Genomic DNA, 22,068 nt, shown 5'->3' on the forward strand with positions numbered 1-22,068 from the left:
GAGCAGCTCCTCCATTTCTTATCTGTGTTGCCTTGTGGGGCAGAAGTGTTCATGAAAAGCACATTAACATGTGTAACATGTGTCCCACATTTGATGTTTTGAGTATGAAGTGTGTTCACAGTACAAAAGTGACAAAATTCTGCATATTTTAAAAACTCAGTATGCAAAGTAAAATATGTTAATGTGCTGCTGATTTACACCATTGTCCCACGATGTGATGCACACAGCAAATGGGAAACTACTTATAGCTGCAAAAGATGAAAATCCATTGAACATTTTGGAAAACAAAAAAATAAAAGACATTTTTCTGTCTCTTTATGAAGTTTAATTAGCAGTAATATTCCATAGTTGCAGTTTGACTGACCTGTAATGTCTCATTTCCGGTTTGTGTAAACTGTGAAATATGTTGATTTGTTGTTTACTAATTGCAAAAACAATTCACTGTAAAGCCTCGTATAATGTCCATTATATGCTATTAGCACAAGTATGAAATTGGGGCACCTCTGTTTTATGTTCATTGTGATTTTCGGCGTGTGTGTGCACGTGTGTGCACGTGTAGCTCCCTCTGAGGCCTGACAGCACTTTTGTCGGCTCCTGTTTGTTCAAAAGTTACCACTCTCTGGGTTGCCATGGTGACGGTTGAAAGCTTAAAGAGCCCATCCACACAGGAGTCATTTCAGCCATCCCTCATCCACTAATGGAGAGAGCTGCAGCCTTTTTCTGAAGAACAGGAGAAGTCCCGTCTCTTTCAGCCCGCCTGGCTCTCCATCTGTTCCTCGCTCTCACTAATTCACTCATATTTCTTTACTCCATTTTTCTGCAATTCTGTCATTGTGAAAGGAATTATTCCTTTCTTCAGACATGTGCTCCTCTTCCTCAGACATCTCTCTGTCCAAATTCAGACAGGAAACTTAAGTCAAATTTGTTTTGCAGATCAGCTCAAAGTCAGACTGATTTTTTAAAAGCAGAAACCAGCTCAGATTTACAGACGGTTAAAATGTGATGTGAAATGTGAGCGCCCACCTGTTTTGACCACAACATCCATCATAAAACTAGACTACGAAATATCCAACTCTAGTTCACTTAAAGCCATTTCATCACTGTCAGCAGCTACATAAAGCACTTTGTCTGACACGTTTGTGACAGAGCACTGCACTTTCAAAGTTCTTTACACCTGTCAGAAAAACTATGACTCTTGTCAACCAATCAGTGGCGCCCAGCATCTAAGAGAGTTAGGTCATCTTAAATCATCTTAAAGGGGACATATTATGCTCATTTCCAGCTCTGTAATTTTATTGTGGGACTCCACTAGAGCAGCTTTGCATGATTCACAGTTTAAAAAAATCCTTATTTAATAAGTAATTATTTGACACAATGAATACCCATGAGCCAAAAACATAAAGACACTTAGTTTAGTGATATCAGTGTGCCAAAAAATGTCGAGTGGCCACAGATTCCACTGTAGTCTACTGATGTCTAATGTGGCTGTCCTATCACCAAAAGGCAGTTTTTGATTAAACAGAACAGATGTGATCATGGTGTTGGTGAAGGCAGGGAGGCAGACAGCCTGCTGTAACTGAAAGACCAAATCTTATTTATCATTTATTTATTATTTCTCCCCCTGAGCCTTTCTGCCCCTCCACTTCCTCTCAAACCAGGAACTTTCCTCCACTTAGTAAAGTAGTAAAGTAAAGTAAAGCGGCAGACTACAAATGGACAAACAGGCTGAAGTCCATTTCCTTTTTCTGGACCACCCTCTGAGGCCTGCCTCTCACTGCATTTACCATCTCTCAGCCCAGCTTCCTCCTTCACAAATGCCCCTCTCTTCCTGCAGCTTGCTGAGAGTTCACTTTGCAGCACACATTACTCAAGTCTTCAGTTATTATGTGTTGGACCTCTACAGGGCGGACATAACATGGAGGGTTTTTAAAGTATGGGTTGTATCATCAGTGAGTGAATGAGGTACTTCCTGCTCTAAAATTCCCTCAAAGTGCCCTGAAGTGTCTCTAGCTACAGAGAGCTATATGTTTCCTCACTGTTAATTCCCTTTTGAAACCTTTCTCTTACTGATAACTCATTGTTCCTTCACATAGAAGTATGGGAGTCTCAATTATTTTACCCTTGAGCCTCAGCCTCAGCGGGGATGGAGAGGAAGTGAGAGAGAGGCAGGAATCTGGGGCCATTTTACAGAAACTTCTTAAATTAAGGGAAAATTGCTAATACTAAGGCAAATCTTAACTAACTTTAGTAATCCTTTCCTATCTTACTTCATCCTGTCTTGGTTCAGGTTAGGAAATCCTAAATACTCAATCCAAAATCAGTTATCAACTTTTACATCTGTTACCTAGCAACCGGTGCTTCTTTTCTCATCTCCTCTCACTGAGGTATTTTTGTTGATTTGTCATTGAAACGTACAAAGAAAGAAACAAAAACAACAACAGAGGCTTAACATCAAGACAGGTTAGTTAGAAGTGTAGGGAAATTAATAACAGCACTAACCCTGGAGATAAAAGAGAGACAGCGGGCTAAGGTGTTAGAGTCTGCCATGTGACTCTAAAGGAACAATACAACAGCAGTGATATGGATAAAACTAATTAGCTAAGTGGTGGAAAAGTGAACATTAGAACAGATTAACAGTTATCCCAAAGTTCCTGTCTTCAGTCAGGATAGGAACTATTCATCTGTGATGTCCTTTTTTCCTGAATCGAGTCCTAACCTTCATTACCATGGTTACTAAACAGTTAAGACCCGTTAGCATCTGCAAGTTAGAAAGTTTCTGCGATACGAACCCAGAGATGTGGCTGATTCGGAATGCTTTGTCACTGTAATTGGGAGCAGAAAATTGAGCCATAATTTCTGAATTAATTTGTCACTGAACATCTGAAGTGATGAAAATCACTGTAGCAGACACTGAGATATCTTGGTACCTGTATTGATGAACCTCCAAAAGCACTAGATCCCCCAATTGGCCTAATGCAACCTGATAGCAGCACCCTCACTGTCTGGTAAATATTCATGTCTTTTAAATTTCAACCTCCAACTTACTGCATTAGGCTTTTTGTTAAAATATTTAACTCTTCAGTCCAAGTCCAAATAACTTCTAATGACATGATCAGGGTTATTTTCTTATACTTTAAAACTTCCCTCAAAGACGCAGAAGATGTTATACAACTGAACCTCATATGTAAAGTCAGTGGAGTCCCCCATTCTCAATGTTTTATCAGGTTTCTGAGAGGGATATTTTAACTGAAATGAACCTTTAGTTTTTATGTCCACAGGCTTTCCTCCCCAAAATAAACATTGATTTTCGGACACAGCTGTTGATCTGTGTAGTGATGATTCAACCAGGAAATTCATGTCTGTCCAAGCAAATTTGTTCATTTGATCTGTTGATCTGTGAAGCTAAACTAAGGAAAGCTGAAGTTAACTAATATATAAAAGACATTTAACCAGATGGAAACTGAAGGTAATAAGCTGCTTAAATATTACATTAGATTAAAAATCCTTCCTTCTTTGCCCACCTGCTGCTCCGCCAGTTTCCTCTGGATCTCGTCGCTGTGGCAGATGTTGTAGACCACCGGCTTGGCCAGCTCCGCCTCGATGCGAGACAGCCATGTCCGCAGGTTGCTCATGTTCTTATCGAGCTGCTGCACCGTCACCAGCGTCTCCTTCAGCTTCCTCACCCTGCAGAAAGAGAGGTGCCATGTTATAGACTGTGCCACTGGAGCCATTCAGATATAATTTCTACTAAAGCCTGTAACTTTTAAGAAGTTCTGATACGAGAAAATTCCTCTTTCTCTTTCCTACTTTAGCATTTTGAAGAAATTATTTTGGTACACTAGTTCAACATAAAACTGGCCACATCAACTTTGTACATCCAGTCAAAAGATATCTCTGTGAGATTCTCAGCCATCCAGGTCAAGGTACGTCTAAGAGCAATACAAAAGCAACGGGACTTGCTTGAGGTTCTTTCATCCTTCCACCCATTCATATACAGTGCTGCTTGAAAGTATGTGAACCCCTTGAGCAGTTCAGATGTTTCTGTTGTTTACCATGATTTTCTTATTTTATCATCACCAGTTTTTATGTATGAAATGTCAGATATATGTTTCATCAATTGCTTGTACTTTTTTAGTGGAACTTGTTTAAGTAGCCCAAAAACTACATGAAACATGGAATTAGTGCATGTGCAAAAGTAAGTGAATCCCCAGCTGCATTGGTTAAGTCAAGCAGGTAACAGACTCAGGTGAAATACATTTGAGTGCCTAATTAATCATTTCAGTAGACCAATGAAATGAACATCCTTGGGAAAGGGATTGGCCTGCACTAATTAAAAGAGAGAGGAACCAACCAAACCAACTTGGGTCCCATACACATCAACAATGCCAAGAGAAAGGAGATATCGAGGACATGAGAGAGGGTAGTGACAGCCCATCCAGTCTGGGAGGGATATAAGGACCATCTCCAAAAGATTCCAGCTCAATCCATCGGCTGTAAGACCAAATAATTTACAAGATGGAGGGCCTTCACATGACAGCAACTCTGCCTAGAAGTGGGCGCCCATCAAAACTATTCACCAGAGCCACCAGAAAAATAATAAATCAGGGTAAGGCCCAACCCACACCATCACCTCTACAGAGTTGCAGACATTCTTCGTTAGCATCTGGGACACAATGTGCATGCGTCTACGTCAGACGAAAATTGAAATAGCCCAATGGCATTTCATGGACAGGGTTGCTAAGAAGGAAGCCTTGCTCTCAAAGAACAAAGGCTGCCCGTTTCAGACTTTGCCAGAGAGCACTTAGACAAACCTAGAGGCCTTCTCTGGGAGTCATTCTCTGGACAGATGAATCTAAAGTAGAGTTATTCTGTGTCACAATCAAAACTTGCCGATGTTTAGGAGAAGCAAGCCAACACTGCAATGAAGAAAAGAAGCCTCTCCCTACAGTGAAGCTGGGTGGTGGGGAATGTGAAGGTCTGCGGGGCTTGCTTCTCTGCCTTCTGAATGGGCGACTCCATATTATCAGGACCATGGAATTCTTCGGCAATATGCAAAACAAATTCTGGCACCCAGCATCTCCTTGCCCTCAGTCAACAGTTGAGCTGGAACGGGAAAATGATTATGCAACAAGACAAGACCCGAAGCATTCCATGCAAACTAACAAGGATGGTATTCAGGCACGCAGCGATTCGTCACTCCATAGAATTGGCCAGTACACTAGTCCAGAATTCAAAATCCTATTGAATGTATGTGGCCCGAGACCTGAAAGACAGATGGTAGAATGCCAGACTGTTTCCTATCCAACCTCTCTACAACTGGCTGAAGTTCGCAGGAGGATAGTGGCTAATAAATCCCATGAGCAGCATGCGAGAGTACTGGTTTAGAGGTTACAGGAAGACGTTCTGTTGCAAGTAATGGCTTGACAAAAGGAGGAGCCCACCAAGCCTACTAAATTGGGAGGGCTTCACATACTTTCTGCTCACATGGTTAGCATTTTCAGTGGTTTGTGAAATAAAACGCACATTTCGTGTTAAACTACATAATGGACAAAATATCTTGCTTTTTGTGTGTGTGTCCAGTTATGGAAAGTGTTCTTTACAAATTAGGATTTGGATGATGTCTGGTTAATAAGGTTCTTTAAATGTTTTTTAGCAAAAAAAGGTGACCAGGTTTCTGGGAAAGGTTTCATGACTTTCAAGCAGCACTGTAGCTCTTAGAAGATACCAATGAAAAAAGACTTAAAGTCAGTTAATGTGTCATCTCTGCGATACTCCTACAAAACTTTTGGGTGGGTTTTTTCTGTGGCTCTCAGCCACAAACCCATTGGTTCCTATTGAATATCAAAATCTTTAAAAATGTCTCAAAAGTCCATAATGTACACACAGTAACTCCCTAAAACAGCTGGTCACTGTAGTTGTCAGCAAATGTCACTCAAACAAGAGGGAATAGTATATTTTGGGGGATTATTTTCAGTGGCGGATTAATTCACATTTGGTGCTCTGGTGAGTATGTGTGGGAGCAAATATGTTCCTTTAACGTCCCAAGGCTCAGATCCTTTATTACAACAAGGTCTCTTCAATCAACAGGTGATCTTAGAACCTTAAAATGCTGTAGTGCATTTGGATTACTACTTCGCCAAACAGCAGCTTTGTTTGACAGATATATTCTTTGATTTTGGTATAAATCAGTGGACTGAAGGGACAATCGATGCTACAACAATATCTGCAACTACAGTATATCTGTACATTCAGCCTCAAAACAAATTAACTTATTTGATACCAAAGGTCTCAATTTACTGTTCCAAGATTTAGCTTTTGTTATGGCAATGCTTCAAAAGTCTCATTTCAGTGTTTGAATTAACAGTTTCCAAGGCCTTTGAATCTAAGTTTGCACAGACTGTAATTGAAAAGAAGCTTTTCACTGTTCAAACTATCAGATCTGCTCAACTTCTCATTTGAAATCTGAACTGGGACACTTTGAGATGCAGCGTGAACACAACCTTATGTCACGGAGCAGAAATGTTGAGCGTGGCCGTCCACAGTGAGAATCACACCCATCACCCAGCCATTGTTAGCGCTACGCTCGGCTCAGATTAGCACGGTGGAGGGTTGTCACAGTGTCTGGGAAGAGTCGCTATCATTCTCACATACGACACAACAGGAGCCATTATAGCCGAGCTGCGGGCTGACCTACATCTGCCGGAGAGCTGGGTGTAGTCTGGGAGGGAGATTGCATTCCAGTTCTGCTCTCAGGTCAGTGACCTACATCACTTCATTCCTCTACACAGACCAACACAAAGCAGAGAGGGTGACACTCCTCCGTCATGTGACAGAGCACCAAAACCCACCTCTGTGTGTACATATGGTGGGATACTCTGACTGTGACACAGTGGTTTTGTGTGATTCTACAAAATACAAATTAGTACAAAGTGACACTGAAAGCAGGGGTAGGTGCTTTTTCTAATTAACTCCAATGAGTTTCATGGCTTTTGCATTCTGCCCAATACTGAATTTCTGAGATGACATCTTTAAACAGATCCCTTAAATTATGTCTTTTTTAAGATTTTTGACAAAGATGTGACCAAAGCGTTAAAATTAAGAAATATATTTAAAAAAAATAAACTTGTCAGTTCTCCTCGGCTGGACAAACACTGTCCCAGCTGCACTGACTCTACATGATCCCAAACATTTCCTTACAGCAATTTCTTGTAACTTTTGCAGAGAAAAACATTAAAAATGATGCATCAGTGATAAGCTTAATAGTAGCATACACCTGTGGGTCTATAACTCTACTCTAAGCACCTAGACCTGAAAAAAGTAAAATTTTTCTCTGAAGTTCAGTGAGAGGAGCACACAGAGGGGCTGGGCTGCCTAAATATGGAGGAAAATCCAGTGGTTCTGTTACTGAACACCTGCTTGAGCTCATGTCAAAGAACATTAGCAGGATGCTTGAGGCTTTAAATTCATTTTGGATTAGTTTGCCTGTTATTTTATTTCCTGAAAATACCTGCTGTTGATATGTGGACATGTATCTCAAAAAACAAGTTAATCTTCAATCTGAAAATGTAAAAATCACTAAACTTGAGACAGCAACATTGTGCTCTGTGCATCTTGAAGTACAGGAGGCGGCAGGTTGTGCAGAGCAGCTGCAACTCAAACGAACATGTCACAGTGTCTCTCTGAGCTGCGAAGCTCATTCCTATGTGTCTTATCGTAATGTTCAATGATTAACAGGCTATTAGCTCCATGCACATTTACATACACTGTCGACATTACTATTTATAACTGAAGTGTAACCGTGTGTGTGTGTGCACGTTTCATGCTACTTCAGACACTGCTCTGGTCCATGTAAGGTAACACAGCTGAATGATGCAACAGTGACACTGAGGCAGCAACAAGCTGCTGAAATCCCACATCACAGAAGCTGCATTTTGCTTTAATTTCCAACTAATAACAAACAGTTAGCATAATTGTTAAGATGCTGACACTGCAACAACACAGAGAGGAGGGGCTCCAGTCCTATTTTTGGCTTGAGATGCAGCTGCGTTTGTGTGCAGGCAGGTGTGCGCCCAGGGTTGCATGTCTCTACAGTATGTGAGGACGTGGCAGTACATGAAGGGGCGGAGAGCAACATCAGTGACATCAAAAACATGCTGCTGCGATCATAGACGAACATTTAAAGGCTCAATGCATCAACACACAAGCAACCAAACACACACACACACACACATACACACACACACACACACACCTGCTGTCCAAGCTGCAGCCATGTATAAATACCATCACACACACAAGACAACTGGAGCTGAATTGAATTTGCTCTGAAGGAGTCGGTGTGCGTCCGCCTGCCTGCCTATATGCCTGCACTGACAAAGCTTAGCCCATCCCCCTTCGCTCCTGCTCTCCGTCTCTCCTCCACCTCCTCCTGCTTCTTCTCTTTATCACAACAAAACACCCAATGTGCTCCCCTTTCACCCGTCTGCCCCCTCAGCCTCAAGCCATCCGGGTGCGTCGGGGCATGATGAGGGCTTGGGGTGAGGGCGAGAGGTACTTACGGACTGGTGAGGAGGCTACTCCATGGCGATGTCTCATCCGCTAGAAGGCACACCCCCCCCCCCAATCATTCCCCTCTGTACTCTTCAGTCTGCCTGTCCCCTCCTCCTCCCCTCACTCCGTCCTCTCTCCTCCACTTCCAGCTTTTCCGAACAGCTGGATGCACTGACAGGTTCACTCGAGGATACACAGAGTCAAGAGAGTAAAATAATATTCATGTTCACTTGGGTTGCATAATTATTAAACAATAATCGTTGGTATAAACTGGTGAAGAAAGAGCTCAAAGTGATGACTTCAAATTTTTTGTTTTGTCCAATCAAACCCAATAAACCCCAAAATATTCAACGTAGAATATAAAACAGAGAAAAGTGGCAAATCCTAAAATATAAGACACTGAATCCAGCTGACATTTGGCGAGAGGCAGGGACAGGGGACCAGTCTATCAGAGGGCTGACACAGAGACTCTCATAGAGATGCTCATATTCACACCTATGGGCATTTTAGAGTCTGCAATTAACCTGCATGTCTTTGAACTGTGGGAGGAAACCCATGAAAGCACAGGGAGAACATGCAAACTCCCCCAGTGTTCAAACCCAGAACCTTCTTGCTGTGAACCAGGGCTATAACTTTGTAGTTGATGTGTTTTAAACTGTATATCTTCTCACAGAGGGTCTTGGCACAAAATGCAGGTTATCTTGCAGTTTTCAGAGAAAGAAACTCTGTATGTGTTTGGATATCATCTCTTCAGCCCCACTCATGAGGCATGCACCTAGTAAGCAGCAGAAAAGGAGATATTTAAATAGAAAAAAAATCTGTCTCTTTAAAACAGCAGAATCCTACATCAACAAAGTCAACAACCGGGAACAAAACACAGAAGCCCATTAAAGTTGGTCCAGGTCTTTAGCAGATTACAGATGCAGCTGTCGATCGCTGTTACCATTATTGGATACGACCTCGGACGTTACCGCCGACAGAGCTGGAGCTGCTGACACAGACAGACCCAGCGGGGAAACCTCAGCCTGGAAAACCTCCATCTGCCACCTTCTTCCATTTCAAATAAACCAGCCTGGGGTCCAGAACACTTAGAGCAAGTAATAAATAACATGTCTAAAAACTGGTGAAAGCTTAAACAGGTGGAGGAGAAAAAGAAGGATGAGTAAATACACAGACGTGGAGAAAAAAAGGCCTGAAGAAAGAAAACAGAAATGTAAATCTAAAGCCCCTTTCAGACAGTGAATACATAACATTACTGGCTTCTTCTATCTGTAAGAGTAATGTCTTTCTGCTGGTCAGATATAGGTGTCTGTTATGTAAATGTTTACCGTGGCTTTATTTAGAAATGGGCCACAATGCTTACAAGCTACTTGGCACCTGGTGCAAGAGAGGGAGCGACTGCACGTCTGAAAAACAGCAGCAGAAGAAGAGAGTTTTCTGTTCTCCCACAAGCTGCATCAGTGGTGGGTTTATATTATTTTGCAGTTGAAACCTTAATTAATGACATCACAAGCCCAACAGACCCAGTGAGTCATTTCCATTATTTATTTATAGAGATAAATATTTATCAGCAGCCTATTTCACCATGAAAAGACAGTAATTAAGTATAATTTAACTCCTATTTTTCCATTTTGCTGGATATTCGTTCATTCATTCATTCATTCATTCATTCATTCATTCATTCATATGTAGATGGGAATTGAAAACACAGGGACAGAGTGCTGGTCTGATTTTGTTTTGCTTTAACCTACCTAGCCTTGGTAGAGCTACTTCAGGTGTGTTTTGGTCTGTGCTGGACTATTTAACAGGATGTCTCCTCCTTCACTCAAAAGTCCAGGCTTTAAGTTTCCTCATCACACTTCTGTAAAATTCAAACTGGACCATAAATGGTTCAAAACAAGTTGTGATGTCACAAAATCCTGCTCATACGTGAACACAGAAACTTTTCCCCCTCAGCAGATGAGCCTCTAGTGTCAAACTCTGCTACAGTGAAGCTCAATCATCGCAGTAAAGAAACAACAAGCAAAACATTTAACAAGCTTCTATGAAAGTGCTGCAGGCCTAAGCTGTTATGTAAAAGTGAGTCGGATGCTTCAAACATGAAGTGCACATCTGGAAGGGGCTTAAGGATACAGATGCTCTACACCGAAACACCTTATACTTGACCTGATTGCAAACACCTTGTTGTGTGAGGCAAAGTCTTTGTTTAAACTTTCTGAAAAAGGAAGATACTTATCGCACAAACACACACAACGGCAAAGTCACTGACAAGCTTGAAACCTCCAAACTCATTTGCTGCCATCACACACACAGACACACGTTTTCTGTGCAGTCTGAAGGGGCCAGGAAACACACCAACTCCACAGCCACACACTCCGGAGCATCAACTCTCAGACAACTTCATCTCTCCGTCTCACAATCCCTTGTTCAAACTTGACAAATCACCATGGTAACACAAAGCCAGCCAGCAACCCAAGAAGCGTGGCATCATCACCATGACGACCAGATCTACGGCCACTTGAAAGGAGAGCCGAGTGGTTGTAAGTGCGCTCTTTATTTCTTTTATGTCGGCCTCAAACAACATGACACTAGATAATGTGAAAAGGCTCCACTTGAAATTAACAGCTCAACAAACTGTAATTTAGAAACACAAACACTGTGAGACAATAAGAGAAGTAAATCTGCGCATGTACCAGGTGTGAGGAGATGCAGGAGGAGGAGGAGGAGGAGGAGGAGGAGGGGGCAGGAGAGAGAGGAGATTGTGTTTTAAAGACAAACACCTGCCTTGCTTGCATCTTACTGAGACAATGAGGAGAGAGCATGGTGGCTCCCGGTGGCCCCCTGAGGCCGAGGGCCCATCGGCACAAAGGCTCGTGTCAGCAGACGGCAGCTGCTGGGCTGGGTGACAGAGCACCCGGTTTGTTTTGGGGGACAAAGGCGAGCAGAGAGCCAGTGTCAACGCATCTAATCCCTCGGCAAGTCAAACCTCAACAGTCATCTGCCATAAGTTAGTGAGGCGAGATGCAGACAAAGGCTGAGGGACACCACCGTCATCGCTGACTCTGAATCAGCTCCTCTTCAACGCCATCAGTGCTTATCTGAACATGTGACACAGTACTGCTGGACTCAGCAATGAACCAACCAATGACTCACTTCACATCTGTGAAGTAAACTTCATCTCTTCCTGTTGTGCAAGATGAATACGCGTTAAATGAATAGAGAAGTGAGGCCTGGGAAAAGTTAAGAGGAGTTCTCTTTGTGCATTTATAATATATTGTGTCAAAATCTGATGACATCAGGTCAGTCAAATTTAGAAACTCCTCAGAGCCATGCATGATTCTATGAACTGAAGAAAAGGGAACCACATGCAGGTGTTAATAAGCACCTTACTGCTGATCAGCTTCTTGCTTCACTGCCTCAGGGAGTTGGGGGCGTGTCCTCTGTCATCGTGCGGAGCCTGGCTAGATTAGGCTGCTGGGAGGTTAAGCGAAGGCTGAGACCCACTGATCTACAAAGCTACTTTTAGCCCCGTCTCTACTTTTTACCCACCTGCACGCACCCACTCACACACACACTTGTCGCTTTGACTAGTCCCAATATTCACAGTCAGGAACACATTTGTATTAGTATCATTGTTAATAAATTGGGCTGAATAATCTAATTTCATCCTTACGTGAGCCCCAAAACTGCTCTGCTTTGAGGTGTAAACAGCACGGACATGACAGCGATGAAGTGGTTTCCTGATCATGTTAAGCAGCTTGTGGAGACCAGTGTAGAGAGACACTCCCCATGTCTGTCAGCTTAGTGGGTTTTCACCCCCTTACTGCAGCCGGCATCAGGCCACCCTGAGCCTCAAATCTCACTGTGGGTTTTGGCTCTGATTCACGATGACTGCAATAACATGATACAAGCATCCACATCCATTTTCATGATTTCGGCCACCTACATCCAATTAAAATAAAACTTAATGCTTACAGCATAAAAATCCAGCTGCATAAAGAAAATGGTTTTTCCCAGTTTGGTGTGGAAGAGCTGTACTGGCCTGAACTCAACCCCTTTCAAAGGGATTGGGATGAACTTGAACGTTGATATAACGGTTGCAACGGTTTCCTGCAAGCCAATCAGATATGGTCATTTTCTGTAGCTGTAGTATCATAAAATCTAAATCAAGAGTGTGACAACAGCACATTCCACCACAGCCACGAGGCTCGTGCCTCAGCGGTGGCTCATTAACAGGCTTAGCCTTGTTATGCTGGTCAGTCCCTGAGGGGACGGGGGGGAGGAGGGCAGATCCACTATTGTGTGTTATGCTCCCTCTCTCCATTCTGGTCCCTCTTCTATTGTCAAAGACGGAGGACAGATCTCTGTACTAACAACCTGTCAGCCGTGATAAAGACCCTCATCCTCGTCCACCATGAACCAAACAGCTGAGCCTGTGTTCATTCACCCTCTTTGTAATTTTTGCTTTGACTGGATATTTTGGTAACAGTTTCTAGTGTACTCCTTCTTATGATGTGTTGACAGTAAATCTGAAACCACCTTTTTCTCTCAGTTTCAGGTTTCCACTGACACCAAAGATGCCATTATACAGTGTGCAATTTTTACACTTAAGTTACTTTTATAACAGTTTTCTACCACTTATTCTAAATATAACTGCTGTTTGACCTATAACCAGAAGACAGATGTTTATCACCATGTTCACACCAAAACAGAGACGTGACAGGATGCCATTCATTGTAAACTCAACCTCAAAAAACATCCTGGTACTGCTACTTAAAAATCTCCAAAGATAGCCAGCGGCAGAATGTAGGGGAAGTTATGGTAAAGTTTTAATTTTAATGATCTCTGAAAACAATCAACCACACTCATCTTTATTCCCTCGTGAAACTAAACTATGTAAAAGTCCTTCAAGTAAAATGGAGAAAAATCTGAAGAGCTTCTCAGATCACGTGAGAAAGAAACTGCTTCATCATGAACTGCTATGGTGGCAACATAACAGTGCAGTGGGAGCTAGGTTTGTAAATCACATGCTCAACACAGACACGCCTACAAGCTTCAGGCTTGTAAGAGACAGGACACGGTCTGCCTCTTTGTATCTTTATGTGGGAACTGTATCTGTAGGTTAAAGTATGATTTATATCAATAATAGACACTGTCTTAAAACACACATTTATTGAGAAGAACTTGACCCTCAAATTTCTTCTTGGAAATAATAAGTGACAGAGAAACAGGCCGAGGAGAGATGTAGTGGCCATAGTCACTAAACAGCCGCCATATGGCAGATCTAAGTCGTTCTCATGGAGGATAAGTCACCCCCATCCCCCCACCCGCACTGGTTTAACCCATCTGCCTCCGAGAGGGCATTTCACTGCAGCTCAGCTTGACTCAGTTCAGTTTGTTCTGATTTTATATGTGGATTTTATAAATGTACCATCCACTGAACAGAATCATTTCACAGTCACCAAATAGGAAATTACCAGGAGCAGAACTCTGTCATCAGTTTGAACTCACTGACCTGTTGATTGTTAGAGATGTAACAGTAACGACTGTGCACTCCGCTACCCTGCAGCCGTTATGCACAGCGGGGACACGGCCAGTAATAATTACTGGACTGTTGGACAACAGGAAAACCAAGTTATTGAAGGACTGCAAGAAAGTACAAGCTGATGCTTGTTTCTGATATCAGCCTTGTTTGTATTGATACATAATTACCCAGAAAACAAAATCACACCATTCAAACTAAAGCAGACTGTAAGCTGAAGATTCATATTACAGTATCAGTTAAATAGTGAAGCCGAAAGTTACTAAACTCTTAGAGTATGAAGTCAGAATCTGCAAACTTACAGATGCTTGTTTTCCTTCTTTCCTTCATTCCTTCACACAACTTATTCATTTTTCCTGTGTACAACCAAGTGGCACACCATGAATGTCTTCCAGATGTGTGTCATTTGTCAGTGCCAGTTTATCACGCCAAGACTACAAATAGACAGACACAGAGGCATGTTCACTCAGCCTGTGACTGTATGCACACTTTTGCCTTCAGATGTAGTTTGTTTGTCTCATACTGAGGCTTTAACCATCACAGGTTCAGTTTTTTAGCAGGACATGATTACGCCTGCCATGTAAAACGAGACAGCCTCTCCGGCCAGTGGGTTCTTCTCTCTCTGTTCATTGTAGCTGTCAGTCACATTGCATAATGCTGCTCTCATGTAGATCAGGAGCAAAGTGGCACTAAGCTGCTGGATGGACATTTCAGGAGCTGTCTGCACACAGCCACCACTCCTCTCTCTCTCTCTCTGTGTGGTGGAATGAGTTTAGCATTTATGGATTAATAATAATATCACTCTATCCTCTGTTGGCTCGGAGCTTTTCTGCTTTAATCTGCAGCCACAGTAGAATAACAGCTGTGCTCTGCCTGTTTCTATTCTCTCCCCACAACACACTGATAAAAGCTGCACGTGTGGAACTATAGCTGAAAGAAAGTCTGATATGCCTTATAACAAAAGAAAGAATCAACGGGTTTTATGGAAATTGAGTCTTGGATTTGAGTCATCTTGCAGTCTGAGCATTTCCATACAAAGAACCTTCAAGGGTCTACACCTAATAAATGACCTGAACTTCCAGCATTTCAAAGATCACGTCCTCAGAGTTTTCACCTTACCCTTCATGTGGCACCAGCTATAGCACGACCTTAATCCAGAACTGTTGTCATAACTAGTGCAGTGTTGAATAAATCACAACAGTGCTCTCCATAAGAAAGAGCAGCTGTTAAAAGGTACAAAACAAAGAAGCAATCACCAAGTCAGCACTGTGATTGGTACACACAACACACTGGGTGTTGCTGCAACAACACAAAAACTCCATCATGTTACCGAAGTGTTGGACCGACAGACCGACCATTAACCATATCACATTACTGTCCTGAGCCAGGTGCTAGATTTGCTAAATTACAAACAGCTGAGAAACTCTTCCAGAGAACAAACCTTCAAAACACGATGTGCCGAAATCAAGCAGCTGCAGACTGAACGTGGTGTTCTAGCAATGTCAACACACTTCATGCTTTTGCGCCTCCTTTTCCTACCTGGCCTCTATGTGGTCAAACAGATGCTGCCAGCGGTCGTTTATGTCCTTCAGCTTGTCATTGATCTCCGTCTCCTTTGTCTTGTTGCTGGCGGTGATGAGTTGTTCTCCGAGCTGCTTCAGGTGCGTTTTGTTTTCGCTGAACAGGTTGATCTCCTCCATACAGTCCTGATTGAAGAAAAGAAAAGGGATAAGTGTGTGACAGTTCACATTTCCAACTAAAGTGATTATGTACATATACATAATCATGTAAATAAGGTGACACATTATCATTAGGCTTCGGCCGATATTCAATAATACATGAAATATTTTTCAAAATATCGATTTAATTAAAATAGTTTTGCAGTCTGCACTGCTTCCGAGTCTGACCCTCATTTCACTGCTTTGCTTACTGCACATTGTACATAATGTAATTACATCGTCCAGCCCAAATATTGCAATAATATCGTATATCGGTAAATTTGGGCTGAGACATTAAATTAAGATACTGAGTTTTGGATATCGTCCAAGCCCAATTATCATCACTTTAAGTCTGACATTAAGGACAGATTCAGCTTTCTAGTGACTAAAATGAAGATAAATACAACCATTAATCAAACTATATACTAAGTATTAATTTGTTTTTCCCCTAAAAGCACTAACTGTGTACACTAACGTGTGACGTGACACTACTTACTACAATTATAACTGGAAATTCACCATTTCACAATCCACATTTTTGTATGTCTAAAAAGAGTGTAAAAGTAAAATCCTTATTTTACTCTTGATGATTCCTGACTTTAGAAATTTGCCAGAAACGAATACAGCTCCTGAGAGACTCCAGACTCTGTGTGCCAGGCCAAAACACTAAATTTAAAGCCCCAGGGCCTGAAAAGAGTTTAACCCCCTGCCAGGGCAATAAGTAGTTTGGGCTTCAGGAGCAGCAACTGCCTTTACTAACCTCCAACTACCTCCTGGTCATCCCCCACCCCACACACACACACACACACACACACACACACCATAACAAATGAAAGGGCCCCCGAGTTCGACACAAAACAAACCCGCGTGGCCCTGCTAGGGCTGAAACAGCTGTCGTCTCTTTAACAATCAGAAGGGAGTTCACGGCTTTTTGAAAAGCCCTGACCATCCCCCGACACAGAGCAGCTCAGAGGATGAGTGACACAGCAAAAAAAAAAAAACATGGTGGAGAAGTAAAACACACAAAACCAAACTGCATGGTCCACCTCACCTTTAAACTTTTCTCAATTTGTGTCTCTCTGATAAACTGTCAATATATTGACAATATAATTCTTAACACTGTAGCATGATTCATTTTCACTATCACAAATATCATAATATAATAAGAAAGTTTGTGTCTGAGAAAGTTGGAGACACTTAAATGGAGGAAGAAGGTTAAATATCTTTTCTCCTTTATGTTTCAAGGCTCTTCTTGTTCATATGGCTCTGTTACTTTAAATCCATGTTCTCTTTAAAGGAGATTTTCAAAACATATATTAAAATATAACTAGAACACACTCACATAACTCTTACCTCTGGCTTGCTGCACAATCTTTCAAAATTATAATTTTGACAATAAAAAAAAATGTTTTCCATCTTCTTACTCATCACAAAAAACTTTCCACAAAATCCTTTCCAAACAAAAAAACACCGTCTCATTCACACAGTGACTTTGATCACCAGCTCTGATGCAAGATGGAATTTACAGCCACCTAAATATGTGAAGTGGCACTTCTCTAAACCCACTATAACCAGTAGCTAAGTATCTATTGTTATCACAATGACGGATGGGGCTGTGCCTCTGCTGCAGCCTCCTACCTTCTTGAGTTTCTCCACCATCTCCTCTATGTTGAGGTCGGAGTTGTGCGCCACCTTGTTCTCCATCTGCGTTAGCCATTCACACAGCTCCTTGTTCTTCTCATTGAAGATGATCCACGCGTTCAGACGGTCCGCGATCTCCTGTTTACGCAGAGACACCTGACACAAAGAGGATTGCAGGACATGAATTTAATAAGCTTTATTAATTAAAGATGCTTAGCAGCACTGTGTCTGCATATCTTATTTATGATATTGATGCAGCTCATGCATCAGTCTCATTATCTGAACATAATTTTAATTTGATTTGATTTGATTGGAAGTGGTGATGACTCCATTGCTGAAGACAACTTACACCAGAGTCAATACAACTCATGAACTAAAGTTTTGATTCAGATGAAGTTTTGAGGCCTAGACTAAATGAATCAGTTTTTATCCCGATAATGGTTTAGGCTTAACAAAATAACTCGATATGCTTGTAAAAAGTTTTCAAAACAAAAAAATCACTGAATTTTGAGTGTGGCTAAGAGCATCATTGAACCAGGCAGGCTGTTAGCTGACAGAGCAGCATTAAACAACTTACAGGTGGTGTAGTGATGTAGGCGCAGCACACAGAGCTGCAGTGAGTTTATTTTCTAATTCACCTCAGTCAGAAGCAATCAGGTTGGTTGAACTGACGGTACTTGACACTGATACACCAACAACACAAATACCTACACACAGGCATGAATGAAAACATAGTCACACACAAGCAATACACATGCAGTCATACATATTATCCCCATTTGAGACTGTCTCATGCACTGCACGACAAGTTTTAGAGAAAAAAAAAAGCTCTTCCTCACAGGTGAGAAAGTTCAATCAGAAAAACTATCTTTTTTTAACCTTCACTCTTAAAAGCATTTCCTCTTGTAAACATGTTGACGGCTTTCTCCTTTTGTTTTTGTTCTTCAACATTTTACAAAAATTCCAGCATTTGTCAATTATTTTACAGCCTTCTTTAGATGTTGGTTTTGTATGGCGAAGATGAAGCCAAGTTGTGACAAATTCCTGGCTCAGACAGTAAAAAGTGAAAGTCGGTGTGATCACCCCCCCCACTTATTTTACTACAAAAGCTCCTCTTCCTGATGTCTTTCAGCTCATTTCAACATTTCTCTCATGTCACCATCTGTTCCCCCCACTCACACAATGCCCCTCACTGTCACCCCTAACAACCCCCCCACCCAGACCTGTAGTCGCCCTTTAAAGTCTGACTAAGATTTACTAATTTAACTCCTCATTAAAGGCTTAGATTTTGAACACTGATGACTGGGAAACTTACAACAAAGACACCGAGCTAAAAGCACAATGCACACTAACATGTAGTGCAGCATTATACACTGTAGATGTGAGGACTGCCACAAACATGTCAGGTGACTGTTCTCTTCAACAACTTTTGATCTAATGAAGAAAACTAGAACAACACTCAGTAGAGCACTTAACTCTGCCAAGCCCAAATGATCCTACATATGTCTGTCAGCTCTGGATTATTATCTCAATCTGCACCAGATTTTACAAACTAATAGATCTAAACATCATAAATATGTCTGTTTTTTTTTTTTACATCAAGATCCAAACATTGTTTCTTGAGAAAGTGTCAAAAAATGTCCTATCTCGCAATGTTTAGGAAAGTGAAAAGTCCTGGATCTGCCCCTTTAACTGGATCAGAACGTTAAGTTAATGAATGAGTTCATGTTTCATCCCTCCAACAAGTTTGATTGGTTCGGCACTTTTTGCGTAATCCTGCTGACAGACAGACAAACAAACAAACAGACAAACAAACAAACAAACCTACACGAGTGAAAACATAACCTCCTTGCAGGAGGTAATTAAGCTTCTGCATTAAGCCTCTGCACAAACTTTTCCCTCCCTTGTTCTCTTTGTCCTGGAGCAGTTTGAGGAGCTAAATTGTCACGCTTGACCTGCTGCTGTCCCAAAACACACGCGCGCACACACACACACACACACACACACACACACACACACACACTAAAAAACACAAAGTGACTGACTGTTTGGACTGGTGGTTACATATGTTAGTTCTTTAATAATTAACTTTCTTCAATCGACAGCAGGGAAACTTGTCAGAGCTGGACAAAGGACAGATGTTAAAAATGGGAGTGTTTGTGTCTTGCACCTCCTCAGTGCAGTTGACATGAACTCCTGCTCTCACACCGTGACTGTGAAGCCATTCCATTTAAGCACGAGTTAAATCTTGAAAATTTGAATTAACGTCATTTGATGCAAGCCAGATTACACATATCACTTAAAATACAACTGTCCCACCAGCAGGAGAGTCAATCCTGACTCACACTGTGCAGCCAAACATTGTTCAAATCCACACAACTTTATTTCTAATTATGGTGGAGATCCCTAAGTTTCTAAAGATGTCACATATGCCAGGCTGAATTGGGGAAATGCATATACAATGATGCTGAAGACATGTAGAATATGTCCATATGATGGTTTGGTGCAGCCAATTATCATACAGCTACTTGAAGAGGATATTCAAGGAAATATCATGTTAAGGAGTGAAAAATGGGTCCTAGGATGAAAACTATAGCAACATCATGCGCTCTCACTAAGCGCTGTATAAACCTCTGCACCAGTGATTCATTAAAATACGAGCTTTTTAAATTTTTTGACAAAGGTGGTGAATGAACTTGCTGATGTTTTCCCATAACCTCCACAGAACCACAAAGTTAAGCACTTCCAGTAAGTAAAGAGCAAAATGAAGATACTGCCGGGTATCAGTTGAAACAAAGCATAAGGAATAAAGCAAAATCAAAGCAGATAAATAAAGATGCAGTTTATCAAAAGATGACTGAAGTCAGATTTCAGCTTGAGGTAGGAGTGTAGTGTATCAAACCCAGAAGACCAACCTTGAGGCAGAGTTCCTCCCACTGGCAGTGCAGGTGCTCCACCTGCTCCTGCAGCAGCAGGACGTCGTCTGCGATGATGTACTGGGACAGATCCGTCTTCATGGTGCTCAGCTCCGTCAGGCTCTCAGCCCAGTCCTCCAGGGAGTCCTCGGTCTCCTGCATACCATAGCACACCGTCCACCACAACAAACTGTCAGTGACCCCCTCCACAGCTCGCTCTTTCACAACTACTCCCTAATGTCTCTCTCTCTGCTCCGGCCCCTTTCTCTTTCTATCTCTGTCACTCTTCTCTCTCTCTTTTTCTCTCTCTCTCTCTCTCTCTCCCCGCCCAGAGAGAGGATTAAGGCCCACAGGCTGCAGGCCGGGCCGGGGGAGGGGTGACTGTTGAGGGGGAGGGGAGGAGAGTGAGGGAGGGGTGTGGGATAAGGGCTCTGATGGGTCAGAGAGGATGAGTTGTTGAGTCAAACCTGTTTCAAACTTGGCTTTGCTCACTTGAAACTTTAAGTGACTGTTTCCCTCCAACCTCAAACTGCCTGAAGGCGACTTTTCTGTGTGTAGTGTCTGTCGTTCACTGATGTCTCTACACTCGGCTTTGAGCTATTCATTTCAGCTTTTATAAGTTCATTTATCTGTGTTTAACTTCACCCGCCAACACTATGTAGAGCTTTCAGACTGATGGCACTATGGAGAGTTACATGAATATGAATTAGAGTAACTGACTTACTGAAGGAAGAGTTTGACACTTTGCTTAATTGTTTTCTTTCAGTGAGTTAGATGAGAAGACTGATAACACTGTTATATCAGCCTGCAGGAGAAGGTTAACTTATCTTAGCATATAGAATGGGTGTAAACAGCTAGCCTGGCTCTGTACTAAGGTAAAAAAATCTTGCTATCAGCACCCTTATAAAGCTCACTAATTGACATTGTTATGTCTAATTAGTTCTATTATCTGTACAAAGGCCAGACCAGGTGTTTGCAGCTGTACCTTGTTGAACTTCTCCGCACTCTGCAGCTCATCGTCAAACTCAGGCATCGACTGGTTCAGTCTGGTCTTCACGTCCTTTAGCTGCAGCATGCTGTTTGCTAGTCCCACCTCGCAGCGCTCCCAGTTCTGAGACACAATAAAGTTTTAAAGAAAAAACAAACAAATTGATGACACAGATCAATGAAATGGGTTCTTATTAACTGATTGGCTTTGAGAATGACAAGAGAACCATTGCATTCCTTTGTCTTTTACTTCCTAAACGCATCCTGTGTCATTAATTAAAGCTGATTGGATTAACTTTGCTGCTCGCAGGTAAACAGAAACCGTCACAGGCTGCAGGGGACAGATGGAGGACGGAGGATCCAGATGTCTCCACACTCAGAGACATCTGGTGTCAAACAAAAACTCAGTCTTGCATCATGGTTGCATTTCACATCTACCTGCAACTCATTCAGAAAGAAAATGAAAAGGTTTTGCAAAGATTTACAAAACCATTAGTTTGCTGCACCATCTGTGGAGTATTTCTTAATTCCTGTTTGTCATGAGTCTTTCCTGCAACATGTAAGCTTCTGATAAACCAGGACAGAGTAGACTGGATGTGCGCTATGTTTAGCTGGTCTGCTACATAACAGTAAAAAGTGTGGGACAATTTAGAAACTATTGGGTTTATGAATATTTTTGTGCCTTTAAACACGTCAAAACTTTCCAGATTCTTTA

At 41.9% G+C, this 22,068-nt stretch overlaps 1 protein-coding gene across 1 annotated transcript in view; it reads right to left on the reverse strand.

Moving 5' to 3' along the window:
* The window catches only part of syne2 (spectrin repeat containing nuclear envelope protein 2), a 35,837-nt gene that overhangs the window by 13,000 nt on the left and 769 nt on the right, over nucleotides 1–22,068 (reverse strand). Inside the window, exons 2-6 of the mRNA XM_022750027.1 lie at nucleotides 21,352–21,477; nucleotides 20,367–20,522; nucleotides 17,449–17,607; nucleotides 15,632–15,798; nucleotides 3,522–3,684 (exon numbers count right to left, since the gene is read on the reverse strand). Coding sequence (XP_022605748.1) covers nucleotides 3,522–3,684; nucleotides 15,632–15,798; nucleotides 17,449–17,607; nucleotides 20,367–20,522; nucleotides 21,352–21,441 — 735 coding nt within the window. The 5' untranslated portion in view covers nucleotides 21,442–21,477. The remainder of the gene's footprint in view (nucleotides 1–3,521; nucleotides 3,685–15,631; nucleotides 15,799–17,448; nucleotides 17,608–20,366; nucleotides 20,523–21,351; nucleotides 21,478–22,068) is intronic.

This window comes from Seriola dumerili, unplaced genomic scaffold (genome assembly GCF_002260705.1).
Source record: "Seriola dumerili isolate Sdu_G_001 unplaced genomic scaffold, Sdu_1.0 BDQW01000149.1, whole genome shotgun sequence".
In the NCBI taxonomy this organism is placed as follows: Eukaryota; Metazoa; Chordata; class Actinopteri; order Carangiformes; family Carangidae; genus Seriola; species Seriola dumerili.